Source organism: Parasteatoda tepidariorum, unplaced genomic scaffold (assembly GCF_043381705.1).
Source record: "Parasteatoda tepidariorum isolate YZ-2023 unplaced genomic scaffold, CAS_Ptep_4.0 HiC_scaffold_1212, whole genome shotgun sequence".
Lineage (NCBI taxonomy): Eukaryota > Metazoa > Arthropoda > Arachnida > Araneae > Theridiidae > Parasteatoda > Parasteatoda tepidariorum.
In genome coordinates, this window is record NW_027261355.1 from 1 (window position 1) to 14474 (window position 14474).

The following is a 14474-nucleotide window of genomic DNA, read 5'->3' on the forward strand; positions in this document are numbered from 1 at the left end:
GGCATTGCATTTAAATGGCCCAGAGCAAAGGATTTAAACTCATGTCGAGTCCATTTTTGAATTGCCCCCCCCCAACAATCAAATTGCCCCCCGGTGGGGCATGGGCCCCACGTTGGGAAACACTGGGTTAGATCATACTTAATTTGATTAAAATACATTATCATCATAACTGCTGAAAGAGAAAAAAAAATTATTGCTTCTTTTGATTTGCGAAGAGCAAATTCTATAAAAGTTTCTTGATTAATTATATATACAGGGTGCTTATAAAGTCCCGGTCCCATTTTGATGTTTAATAACTCATATAATAAAGATAGATTAAAATTAATAACATAAATGGTTAGAGAGATTTAAAATGTTTCATGACCCTTGTCAATAAACTTCCACTTGTGCCCCCTTCGTCGCACGGAGAGCACAAGTGATTTTGAAGTTGAGCGTGTCAGACAGGCATTTTTAGACAATCCTAGAAGATCTGTGAGATCAGCGGCAAGAGAATTGGATATGCAAATTTCGACGGTGTACAAGGTTATTAAAAAACAATTACGACTGCATGCATACAAAGTTCAAATTGTTCAAGGTTTGGAACCGGACAATAGGCCTCGGAGGATGGCGTGTGCAACAGATATGGTAGGAAGGATAGAAGATGATGTTGATTTTCTGAAGCGCTCCGACGAAGCATCCTTTCATGTTTCTGACATTAGTAATCACCATTATGTGCGCATATGACAACTTGCGGCATCTATTTCGTCTATAATTTTGCGGCTTAGTGTAATAATGTGGTATACCTTAGCAATTTATCTGATCAAGTTTCAAAATTATAGGTTTACATTAGGAAAGAATATAGGCCATTTTGTATATTTAGAATATGAGCTGTATTCTTCTAAGCTTCCACGCTCTTTTTTCTATAAAGGAAAGAGTGACATCACAATTAGGCTTCCTTGTGCATCAACTTATCCTTATAAGGGTTTAGAGGTGAATTGTAACAATAAATGAGGCAAAGTTTAAAAATTGGAGGTAATTATGGAAGAAAAATATGAACCGCCATGTAGATATATAAGCAGAAAGCACAATAAATGTTCAGAAACTTTTAAAACTTTCTAGATATTTTATACATGACGGGAATATTGAGAGTGATGCTTTAAAATATTCCATTAAAATTGCCATACTGTGTGTGTGCTAAAACAATGTTTAAAAGGCTTTTAATTCTGTTATAAAAATATTATATTAGCCCTTTTGTTTACATAAGATACTGCAGACCACCCCGGGACTCTAACTCGCATTCATGGGACGAGCAATTTGTTCCGCCGTGGACTGATCGTTAAGACACGGTTCCCGGCAGATCACCGTAGTCAAGCATCACTGGCTGTAGTTAATGTGCGGGTGGGTGACCACTTGTATCAGTCTGCGTATGACCCATGGGTGTGCGGTATTGGTCCTTGCAAAACTGTTGTACCGTAAAGTGCTCGACTTCGCGTTCAGGTCGTCGGGCTACCGAACGGAGGGTGCCATCCCCTCTGCAGAGGATCAAAATTGTGATGGCATGTCTTCGGATCATCCTCAGGGATGTTTCCTAGACCGTCGTCAATAGCCCATTGTGCAGTTCTTGTGCAACGTAAATGAACTACAACAACGAACAATTTAGTGCTTCGTGCCATTCTACAGGAGCATGGGATCGTGGTCATCTGGCTGCTACTGGGAATCAAATTTCTTGAGTCATTTCTCAAATTTGCTTCGGGAGCACCTTATTATGCCCTATGGTGCAATCACAAATTCGTCTACAGTTTTGCGACTTTGTGTGGTATTTTAGTACTTTAAAACACAATATATCTGATTAAATTTCAAAATTATAAGTTAATATTAAGAAAAGATCTAGGCTAATATAAATATTTAGAAAATGAGTGATGTACTTCTATTATAAAAGTTATATTGACGATACAATTAGGTCTCATTGTGAATTATCTACACTTTCGTGCGAGCCGTTATAGCTCAGAGGATAGAGCGCTCGTCTTCCTATAAGGTGAACCGAGTTCAAATCCCAGCGATGACTGGTAGATACGAATTCCACAACAGGCAAGCACCGACCACAGTGCTGACGTAAAATATCCTCAGTGGTAAACGGATCATGGGTTAGAGTTTCTTTGCAGTCGGGTGAACCATGGGAGGACTTCGTTGTTTTCCACTCCATGTAACGCAAATGCGGGTTAATTTCTTCAGGTTCTTTATGATAGCAAATTTCTCTCGATACTTGATCCAAAAGTTCCCTTATCTAGTTATCTGTTCTGAAAATTACAAGGCTACGGCTGGAGAAGTCCTAAACCCAAAAATTGGGTCAGCTATTCAGCGACGGTTATAAAATAAAATTAACTAATAAGTAGCCTTCTTATTTGAATACNATTTCTCTCGATACTTGATCCAAAAGTTCCCTTATCTAGTTATCTGTTCTGAAAATTACAAGGCTACGGCTGGAGTAGTCCTAAACCCAAAAATTGGGTATTTGGGTATTTGGGTATTTGGTAAAAAAGGTAAGCCATTATGTATTTTGAGAAATTGAGCTTACTTCTATTTTAAAGCAAATATTGACACTACAATTAGACGCCAATCATAGAAGAAAAAAACTTTTTTACAGTTAGGTTGATTTAATAAAATATTTTAAACTATAGCTCTCAATATTTCCGCGTCTCTGATATATATATATATATATATATATAATTTTATATTAACCTACAGTTTTCTAACTTTCACCATTTATTATCTCAATATAGATAAATGCGAGGTTAAGCTTCAAAATTATAGATGAATTAATTCGGGCATAGGATGGCCTAATTGTAAAGTAAATCCTTTTTTTTCCTGCATACACATGAAGGTCTATATTTAGCGTTTGATTTAACCTCTAATTTTCATACTTTGACCCCCAGTAATTATTTCAATATTAGTAAAGTTAATTCAGTATAGTAAACACGAAAAGCCAAGTTGCGAAATTAAATAGGAAATATTTGAGCCCCAATAGGGGTCTAATTGTAATGTAAATACTTTATTTACATTAGAAGTATATAGCTCAATTTTTAAATATACATAATGGTCTGCATCGTCTCTTAATTTTAACCTATAATTTTTAAGCTTGTTCAGATATATTGTTTCGACGTACTAAACTATTACACCAAGCAGCAAAATTATCGACGCACTAAGAGCTGCAAAATTCGGCCTTAATAGGGTGTGCCCCATGCAAAATAACGGAAAAGACTTAGAAGTTTCCTTCCCAGTAAAGAGCCAGATTTACATGGTCCTGTGGTACAGTATGAAGCATTAAATTGCTAGGTTAAAGAGAGCGAGTTCAAATTCCGGGCTGATCTGTAGTACCAATGTAAGTAAAAAGATTAATTATTATTAAAAGGCCTATATTTTGTATTTGATTTAAGCATCCCAAATAGCGTTAATCAAGCTTCTAAGTCAGTTCCGCATATTTGCATAGGGCGCACCCTCATATGCCCCTAATTCATCTACAATTTTATAGTTTAGAATGATAGTTTATAATTTTATAACGATCTATTCGAATTTCAAAATTATAGGTTAATTGTAAGAGAAGATTATGTCCGTTATATATATATATTTAGAGCAGTAACATATATTCTTCTATTATAATGCAAATAATGACATAACATTTAGGCTCTATTGTGGTCCAACTGATTCATTTGTAATTTCACGGCTTGGCATCCTATTTGCTTACATTACAGAACACAAGAAACTTTCACAAATTTTTCCCAGTTTCCCAAAACTTTTTACATAAAGGAGAATATTAAGAGTGATAATTCTAAACATTTTTATTAAAATTACCATACTGTAAGAAAAAGGGTTTAATTCTGTAATAAAAAAATATTTAGTGTATAATTTGCCTTTTTGATTTACATACAGTATGGCAGACTGCGGGGTTTTGATTGAAGCGCTCTTGTGATTAGCAATTTGGCGTTTAATCGCAAGACAGTGGACATTTCCTTTAAAGGAAATCAAGTTTCTAATACATTTCTGCGGAATTGCATGGGGTGCATTCTATTATGCCCCAAAGTGTGACCCTTAATTTGTCTACAATTTTGCGGCTTGGTGTTGTAGTTTAATACGTTATAACGATATCGCTCATGGGGTGGAAAGCGGCACAACTCAAAATATCAAGTTTTGAGATAAGTGGGTTTAAAGTTTCATTGCATTGCTAAGCAAAATGCATAAAAAATGCTTTCGTTTGCATAAACGAAGATTGCCTTCAAGTTGAATTATGAGTTGTGCAAGTATTGCTGCTGAAAGAATGTGTATTTTCATATATACACCCGTTCTTAGTCCAAAACGCATGTTTTTTGAGTTGTGCCACTATTGCAGCCCATGAACGATATGTCTGATCGATTCGAAATTATAGGTTAAAAGGACAGTTTCTCTTCCCTAAGAAAAGGAAAAGTGGTTTTACAAAGTATTTCTGCATATCATATATTCATATTACAATATCATAAATATTTATAATTGGATCCAATGTTAAGGCGTAGTACTTTTTTATAATTATAATGGTGCTTTGTAGAAAAAATATCGTCATGATATGATATGAAATGCATACTATCCCTTTTTACTAGTAAATAATATTAAATTAGATGCATGTCTTACTCTATTTATAAATAAAACATACTTTGAACTTGACACATATTTTATTTTCTTTAGAAAACAAATATACAGATGTTAAGAATATCACAGCAATATTATTATTTAAGTATCAAATTCTTGATTAACAATTTTCAGATATTGAAAAGTCATAGAAATATAATTATTCAAATGTCCAAGTCTTGATCATCAGTTTGCACTTTTTAATGCGTCACCACAGCAGCATAATTATTTGAATGACAAATTGGTGATAAACAGTTTGCACTCGATAAAGCAATACAACGATATAGTTATTTGATGTCAAATTCCCACAAATTATGCAGGTGCTGAAGACTTACAGTAATAAAATTATTGGAATGTCAAATTCTTGATAAACAGTTTTGAGTTGTTAAAGCATAACAGTAATTTGAATATTCAATTCTTGAGAAACTGTTCACAGTTGTCGCCAGCAATATATTTCTTTGATTGTCAAATTCTTGATAAATAATTTACAGATTTTGAAGAGTCACATCAATACAGATATTCGGACGTCAAATTCTAGATACATAGTTCTTAGTTATCAAAGAGTTACAGCAATATAATTATTTGAATGCCCAATTCTTGATAAACAGTTCGCAGTTGTTAAAGCGTCACAGCATATCGTTATTAGAAAGTTAAATTCTTGATAAAAAAAATATTTACAGATGTGGAGCGTCACATTAGTGTAATTATTTGAATGTCAAACTCTTGATAAATAATTTTCAGATGTTAAAGAGTCACAAGAATGTAATTATTTGAAAGACGAATTTGGGAAAAATAATTCACAGCTGTTAAAGAGTCACAGTTGTGTTATGCTTGAAAGTCATGTTCTACAGGAAGAAAGATTTACAACTTTTTAGGTGTTATAGTTGTGATTTACTTCCAGACCAAGTCGTGATTTATTTTCTTTTGAACAATCTCCTGAACATTCGAGAGAAGAAGCAAAAGCATCCCTGCTCTTCTTGTTCAGATTGTTCATTGATTGTTAGCTCAATATCGCTTCGTTCCCAAAAATCTCTTTCCTCTCTTAAAGGACAATCACGACTTTTCAATCTAAAATTTTAAAATAACATTCACTTTATTAGAAACTCAACGCAATTTTTTGTTCTGTTACAGCAGCTTCTTTTTTAAATAAAAAGCTTTTTGTTTAGATTAAAATGCGTTTAAAACCAGAGAAATTTTCTAATGCACAGATTCCAAAAAAGTCAATTTAAGCTTTTCAATGGTCAAATGATGGATTTATTCGAAAGATTTTATTTTTCAGATTTATTGTTTTGTGCACATTTTCTTGAATTTAATTGCTTAAAGTCAGTTAAAAATATTCAAAATGATTTTTCTGTTAGTTTTTTTAATCAATTTAGCCAAAGTAAAATACATCAATAGTGTAAAGAGCACCAAAAAAAACTTTTTAAATAGTATATTATCACACAAAAAATCAAGAAAAACGCAAAATAAAACAGAAATGGAAACATAAAGCGATAAATGAGAACGGTCGCTTATTTATGAACATCTTGCAAAAATGATTTAAATATATTTTCGTAACTAAGTTGGAAGATGACAAAATATGAAATTAAACTGTAAATAGACATTAATGGGATATATTTTGAAGGCACATTCTTACTGAAGTATAGAACCACATATGATTTCTAGGTTACTTTGGATTGGCCCGAATACTGGACTTGCGCAAGGTAATAATATATTATACTGGATAATTCAAAATTTTGAAGAAATAAAAGGGTGAAGATTAAATACAAAATTTGTATTCGATGGTTTTTTAGTGAAATTATTCACATTCATTAAAAAAATATTTTTTGAATATTGGAGGTGGTTAATTTTTAGTTATAGAATTTTTTAACCATGGATTTACACGAATCGGATTTGCACATGTTTAAAATATGATTCTAGATAACAAAAAGAACTTTTTGCATATATATGTATATATAAATGAGCAAAAATGAAAATTATTACTTTACGTATATTCTAAAACAATGTCTATATTTAAAGCGTTTCAAAAAGCTTAAATACCTCTCGTCCTCAATGCCATATTCGATGGAGTCCTTATCATGTACTGCATCCAACTTATATAATTTTGCAATCTTTTCCTCCGTGAATAAATAAGTTGGGTAAGTAAAGATATCTCTAAAAGTGAAAAATAAAGGAAAAAAGAAACATTAAACTTACAAGTTCAATATAGTGTTTTTGTTTAATAAGTTTGTTGTTAAAGATTAAATATATTTATCAACTAACCAACTATTAGATGTTTTAAAAATGTTTGTGGAAGTATTTACTCTAAATACTTGTTTTAAATATTTATTTAATAAAAAAGCATGTAGATCGTCGTAAGAGTGATAGTTAAAGTAGCAATATTAAGTAAATTCCAAAATTGTGTCTATGGAATATCTAAAAATATTTTACAGTTAAAAAAAGTATGTTTGCCATTTAGTTATTAACCACATTCATTTTTTTTTAATCTAAAATTTATGGAACAAAGATTTTGTTTTTTATTCAATTCATATTGTTTTTTCGGTAATTCTTTCATTGAGAATGGTCTATGGAAAAATGAATGATGTTTATGAAGAAAATACATTAAAACAGTAAAATAAAGAGTTTAAATCTACAACAAGTATGTTCTGATGTAACTCATTTTAAAATTATTTTGTATCAAAATAAACGTCTTTTCTTGTGTAGAATTGTTTAGATCTCTTAGACCTTTAACTACTTCATAAAAATTTAGTTTTTTACGAATTTTGAATCCTTTTCAGAAGTGATACTTCTATACCAGTGACTTAATCCTTCCTTTAGCATTTGTATTTTTAATTATTTTATCTTAATTAGCAAATTTTTGCAAAGTTAATGTACTTAAAACTGTTTAAAAATACTTAAATGCTTTTTTTTTTTTGGCAAAGCGAAGAATTTAATTTTATAAATAAACGGACTTATTCATTCGATTCATGTGCAATAAATTTATTTTTAATCACCTGCGCCATTGATTCATAGAGATTTTAAAAAAAAACTTAATCTAATCGGCAGACTTTTTGTCATTTAAATTTTTATGTCAACATTTTATTCTAAAATAGTTACGAAAGTACTATTTGAAATACGTCAAAAAAAAAGCTCGGAAAAAAAAGCTGAAGCTCGTTTTAGCTAAAATATTAAACTACGATTAAGAAAAGAAAAAAACTAATAATTATACCTAATGAACTCCTCATCTCTATCATCCTCAACCTCATTATCCTCAACCTCATAATCCTCAACCTCATCATCCTCAACCTCATCAGAGGTTTGCACCTCAGCTTTCATCTCTATCATATACTCTTCACCACTAAAATTATAAAAATAATATATTTTCTTAAATATTTCAGAAGCTAATAGATTTTTAATAAAAACAAATTGTGTGACATCCAGTGATTTAAGTGATCATTGAATGTGACTTCCAGACTTTCTTTAGGTTTAGAGTGTGGTGCAAAATAAAAATGAGCTTCTTAAAAACTTTTGATCTAAATATCGGATTTTCTCCAACTAATATGTAAACTAATGGTTCACCCTTATAAAGCCATTTAATTTATACATATTATAATTAAATTTACAGAAATCAGACACAAAAACATGCATTCTCTGAATATGTCTTTTTTCAATTGTGTTTCGAGTTTTTTACCCTCAAAGTTTGAAAAGTAATCTGCAAAATGTGGTCCTAATAGTTCAATCAAGAGGGCGGCTAAAAGTTTGCACCCTCAATTTTAAATTTGCATATTTCGCTATGTCACTAGAATTATTGCTGCGAATTATTAACAAAAATCGCAGACATGTGCATAAATCCAAAGGTAAGTTCTAGTACTTTAGTTATACAGTCAAACCTTTAGTTATATAGTGAACCTTCAAGGGTTCGAAATTTCGATTCAAACAGTGAGTTCACTATATCCGCACTGGAAAAATTTTAACTATTTTTTTCCTAACTGCTCCCTTTTATTACACATTATTTAAATAAATGACCAGTGAAAAGAAATATAAAAATGATTAAAAAGCAATATGTAATAACAAAAACATTTGTTAACTTTTATTTTTTACTACCCTTCGTCTTGAGTACAAAAAATTTAAGGATGACCTTTACTTAGGTATGGGAAACTGAGATAGAAGAAGCAAACAAGAAAATATGCTTATGGCTACGTTCCNCCTCAAAGTTTGAAAAATAATCTGCAAAATGTGGTCCTAATAGTTCAATCAAGAGGGCGGCTAAAAGTTTGCACCCTCAATTTTAAATTTGCATATTTCGCTATGTCACTAGAATTATTGCTGCGAATTATTAACAAAAATCGCAGACATGTGTATAAATCCAAAGGTAAGTTCTAGTACTTTAGTTATACAGTCAAACCTTTAGTTATATAGTGAACCTTCAAGGGTCCGAAATTTCGATTCAAACAGTGAGTTCACTAACTATTTTTTTCCCTAACTGCTCCCTTTTATTACACATTATTTAAATAAATGACCAGTAAAAAGAAATATAAAAATGATTAAAAAGCAATATGTAATAAACTTTTATTTTTTACTACCCTTCGTCTTGAGTACAAAAAATTTAAGGATGACCTTTACTTAGGTATGGGAAACTGAGATAGAAGAAGCAAACAAGAAAATATGCTTATGGCCACGTTCCACTCAATAGAAGGTATTAAATATCGGTATATGTATTTTATGTAGAAATTTCAAAATTACCAAAAAATGAAGAAGAAAAAATCAGTCGAACACAAAAAAAAGTTCATAATATCCAATTTTCTCTCTTCTTTTGGTTTACTATATAAACAAAAAATAATATTATATGTGTACAGTAAGGCGAGGGAGCGAACATTACGTTCACTATATAAGGGAGTTCACTATAAACCATGTTCACTATAACGAGGTTTGACTGTATTTCATTCATTTTATTGTTTTTTAATTGTGTGTTTGCTTTTTGTGTAAATATTTCAGATACTCTAAAAGGGTATACTTTTTTGAAAAAAAGAAAGAAAATAATGACAAAAGCTTAAAAATTTTAAGGATAACTACTTACTCCTCAATCTCATCCAAATCAAAATCATCCCCTTCGAATTCATCTTCGAATTCGCTACCATCCTCATATGCTAAAATATTGATTAAAATAAAATCTGAATAAAACATAGTTTTGAAAATAAATCTTGCTTAAATAAGTTTTAAAATGAATGTTTCTTCAATTTAGTAATAAAAGAAAATTCAACAAACTACCGTACGTACAATCTTTCACAACTTATATTTAAATTCACTTAAAAAGGTTGAAAATCTTCTTTGAAAAAGATACATATTTTTGAAAAAGAACATTTTAATAAAATAATTAACTGAATAATTCATGTGATATAATGATACCATCATAATTCAATCATGTGATACAATGATTGATTATGTAGCATACAATCAAACATTGTATCACATTCAAAAATTGTACCAAATACAGAAGAAAAAAAATTCTAACAAATTACAAGACTGCATCGTTAATTAAACTGCTTCTTTAAACTGTAACTGTCACGTATATTTCTTTAACAGAGAAATAAAACATAGTTTCTAAATGATAATGTCTGGATTTATCAAACACATTAATTATTAATAAGCGAAAAAAGGATAAAAAAATATTTTGTTCAAAGCATTAAAAAAAATTTTTTTTAATTACTACACTGGAAAAAATTTAGTGCAACTTAACACTGAAAATAGTGGCAACTTTTTTACACCAAGTGGTTTTCTACTACACCAAAAACCGAGAATAGTTCCTAATGTAGTGAAACACAAAGAATGTTCTTTTACACTTCTTGGTGTGAAGTGGCCACGACTACCTTTGCTATTCAGTGGAACTAAAATTTATAATTACAGTAGGGTAATTACACATAAGAATAAGGGATGTTTCAGTGACATTACAGTATAAAACAAGAGTTATAAATTTAGGATTTATGTATACAATATTTCTTAAAACAAAATTAGTTTGTGAATCAAACATAAACAAAGCACAGAGAAAATAATTACTCAACAAAACCTAGGCTAAGAGAAAATAAATAGCATAAAATTATTTAATTTAATTGTCAGATTTGACTACACCTTCTTATGAGAACATGATTATCTTTATTTTACAGATAAAAACATGCATACCTTTTCATAACTGTTCAGCATCTCATTCGGCATTTCAATATCGAAATCAAACTTTTACCTTCTCTCATCGATTGTTAACCAAAAATGTATCTATCGTTTGACGATTTCCAAATTCAGGCAAAGTTTGGAGAAAATGTTTCACAAATGGAGTGAAAGCATCTGAGCTTGGTGTAAGCTTTATCATTTGTTGGAGTTTAGATTTAGCTATGTGCTCTAACGTGTGTGCAAACGCTCCTTCGGTATTAACTTGAAATAACACACAATTTTTCATAGCTTTTGAACATCTAATTCGGATACTATTACACCACATTCTTTCAGCGTGCATTTAAAACACTCGAATGGGTAAATATTACTTTCTAGTGTAATATTTCTTTTGTTTTTCTTTATTTATTTTTTATTTTTTATTCTTAATGCTTTTATAAGATATAGAAAAACATAAAATAGGGTGGATCCTAGAATAGCCCAACCCTTGGCGATATTTTTAAATATCGCCAAACTACGTTTCCGGAAGATATTTAGGAGAATTTTAATAAATAAATTGTTTAAAAAAATCGTTAATTACTTAATTGTTAGTTGCTTAAATAAATTGTTAATGTTGTTTAAGTAATAATAATTATTATTTTTTTTAATAATCGAAAAGCAACGCTGATCCCAGTACTAATCACCAACTTGGCGAGATTTCAGAAAGTCGCCAAGAGGTGGGTTATTCTAGGATTTTACCCATAAAATCTATATTATCGTTATATTCCTCGGTAAAAGTTAACAATTGGGTGACCCACTTATTTTGGCGTTTTTTTTTCTTCTTCAAGTTCTTGCAGAAAACAGGGAAAATTATTAAACAGTGAGATTTTTTCTGTTTTCGAGAATAATAGGAAATAAAAAATCGGGATAGAAATATCAGGAAAATAAAATAGTATTTTGTATTCAGTATATTAAGCTTCAGGTTACAGTGCCAAATCTTAGTGGCACTCTATTCTATACTCAAACCTATTATTCTTCTAAATTTCTATTTGAACTTGCCTCTTATTCTTTATTTAATAATGCCATTCAGCAAAGAAGTTAAATTAGATTACCTATTTTTTTTTAAAAAAAAACATTTTAAAAGTTTTATTAAATTATCCATTATTTTTTTTCTTCTGAGTTTTACTAAAGTATTATTTATACTAAATGTCTAAAAAAATTAAATTTTTTTTAATATTTATGAAATTTCCACAATTTTCTTTAAATTTAGGTTTAATGTTGATCATTGTACAGAAGTTTTATATCATTTTAACACTATTCTAGTTCCATATCAATAAAATAATAAAAACATTAACAGTATTTTTTTATGCTTACGATTAGGTCGGGGATACTTTTCCCTCTCCTTTCTCCAATGATTCAAAATAGCAAAACGATATAAATCGCTTTTATCCATAATTCTCACTTTTTAATCTCACAAGAAGACAACCAGCATTTGAGAAATTTCAAACAAGAATGAGTAAAAAAAAATTTTTTTAATCGAACTAACAGATGCTTCGTTTGCAACAATGTGAACCATTGTTTAAATTATATCTTGCATTAAAATTTTTATGTAACTCTCTATAACTTTATTGTTGTAAAAGTTTCAACGCTAAGTATTGTTGAAAATATTTTTAAAAGTTGGTTATTCTAAATCAAATGTAAGAAAAAATAATATTAATGATCATTTCAGAATTAAGTTTAAAATAACTGATTTCCTCCATACATTTTTATTTATTCAAAGGATACAATTGACATAGAAAAAATTATTTTAACTTTGCCTTAAGTAAAACGTATAAAAACAGGGAGGATATTAATATTTTCTTTTTAAAAACTTCCTCTTTTAGGAAATTGACTCTTTAAATTTAAGCCTTCTCAAAGAGTTTATCTATACTTAGGACAAATATGGGCTCCACTTTCCCACTACACTATACTGAAGATAAATAATTTCATATATTAATTTATTTTCTTAATTTTATTTATTAATTTGTTTTACTTATATTACTTTATTTTATCTATCATAATTTTAATTCAGTGTTGCAAAACAAACTGACTCACTTATTCACTTACTTATTAAGTGATTTTATGAAAAAATTTAAATATCAACTTTAGTAAAAATTTGTAAAATCGATAGTAGAGTGGATAAAACACTAAAGTTGTCATGATGAAAGTCTGGGTTCGATCTCCGGCAGAGTTTTGAAATGAACCCAGCTTTAAGACGATGGAAACAAGTTTGGCTGTGAAGTGAAGGCGGTTATTGCTGGAAACATTACCACCATTTTTGCGTTTGTCTTAAAATTGTGAAATTTCAACTTTTTTGATTCCTTATAACCCACAACGGGAATGCTGGAATGTTTAATTTGCTTGGTAAAACCAATGGTCTCCATAGCAAAGAAAAATATTAAATGTCGCTAGTTAAGGAGATGGCGCCTCTTTTACGCCTCTTAAAATGGCGCCTCTTAAAATATTTTAAAAATAGCATAACCTTCAAATACCTACCTACCTAAGCTTCAATTGTATCTTTTACTTTACACTTAATTCATACAAAAGCTATATAATACATATATTCTCTCATTGCGTGTGTTGAATGATTTTACTTTATGCAAATCAAACTGCCTTTATAGTATAAGATATCAAACAAAACATGTCGAGAACAACAGAGTTGGATTTTTATAATTTTATTGTATAACCGTCGTTGAACAGCCGACCCAATTTTTGGATTTACGACTTCTAATCTCCGTAACTTTGTAATTTTGAACCCAGCCCAGAAGACAAAGGAACTCCTGGATCGAGTATTAGGAAAAAGTTGCTTTCGTGGAGGACTTTTTGATGGAACTAACCCGCATTTGCGTTACATGGAGAGGAAGACCAACTTTATGTACCTTTGGTCTTACCTAAGGTACATAACGTTGGCACTCCTTTTAGACTAATTGTCTCCAACATTGGTACCTCGTCTTACAAACTCGCAAAATTTTTAGTTTCTGTCTTCTCCCCTCTCCTTGGTAATAATTCTTTTACTACCAAAAATTGCCTTGAGTTTGTTGAAGAAATTAAAAATCTGAAACCTAATGGTTATTTGGTACCTAATGGTAACCTAATGGTAAACCTAATGGTAACCTAATGGTAAACCTAATGTTCCTGTTGAGGGGGCTTCGGAATGCCTAAAACTTAGACTTTCGGAATATCATTTTTCCCAATATGAGGTCGATGAATATGCTAACCTTACCCGTGTTTGTTTACAACAAAATACTTTCGCGTTTGACAACAAATTTTACCCTATGACCAATGGGCTTGCCATGGGAAATCCTTTGAGCCCTATACTTAGTGACATCTATATGCATTATTTTGAGAGTAAATTATTCAAAATCTTAACTTTCCCCTTTTATAAAAGATACGTTGATGACAGTTTTGCTTTGTTAGAGGAAAATAATTGTTAATGTTATGAACAAATCCTTAATGTCATGAACAGCATTGATTCTTGCATTCAGTTCACCCTTTGAATTAGAGTCTGATCAAAAACTTCCTTTCTTAGATGTTCTTGTGACTCGGAATGATAATTCATTCCATACTACTGTCTTTCGTAAACCTTTTGCTGTTTCTCTTCCCCCTCACTACAAATCCTCCCACCCTCCCAACCAAAAACTTGCATCTTTTCGATCTTTTGTCTACCGTGCGGTAAATATTTG

At 30.5% G+C, this 14474-nt stretch overlaps 1 protein-coding gene across 1 annotated transcript; it reads right to left on the minus strand.

Annotated features, from left to right (window-relative positions):
• Positions 1–5161: 5161 nt before the first annotated feature.
• Positions 5162–7966, minus strand: LOC122272835 (uncharacterized). The gene is made up of 3 exons (XM_043056851.2): positions 7844–7966; positions 6676–6789; positions 5162–5703 (listed from the first exon to the last, which is right to left on the minus strand). The coding sequence occupies exons 1-3, from the start codon at positions 7957–7959 to the stop codon at positions 5550–5552; spliced, it is 384 nt and encodes a 127-aa protein (XP_042912785.1). The 5' UTR covers positions 7960–7966; the 3' UTR covers positions 5162–5549.
• Between the last annotated feature and the right edge of the window lie 6508 nt (positions 7967–14474).

Excerpts from the sequence above, each read along its gene's own strand:
- LOC122272835 (XM_043056851.2), bottom strand. The coding sequence starts at position 7,959 with ATGATAGAGATGAAAGCTGAGGTGCAAACCTCTGATGAGGTTGAGGAT. Across the intron at positions 6,790-7,843 it reads AGAGATGAGGAGTTCATTAG|AGATATCTTTACTTACCCAA; the intron begins GTATAATTATTA and ends TTTCACTTTTAG. Across the intron at positions 5,704-6,675 it reads TATGGCATTGAGGACGAGAG|ATTGAAAAGTCGTGATTGTC; the intron begins GTATTTAAGCTT and ends TTAAAATTTTAG.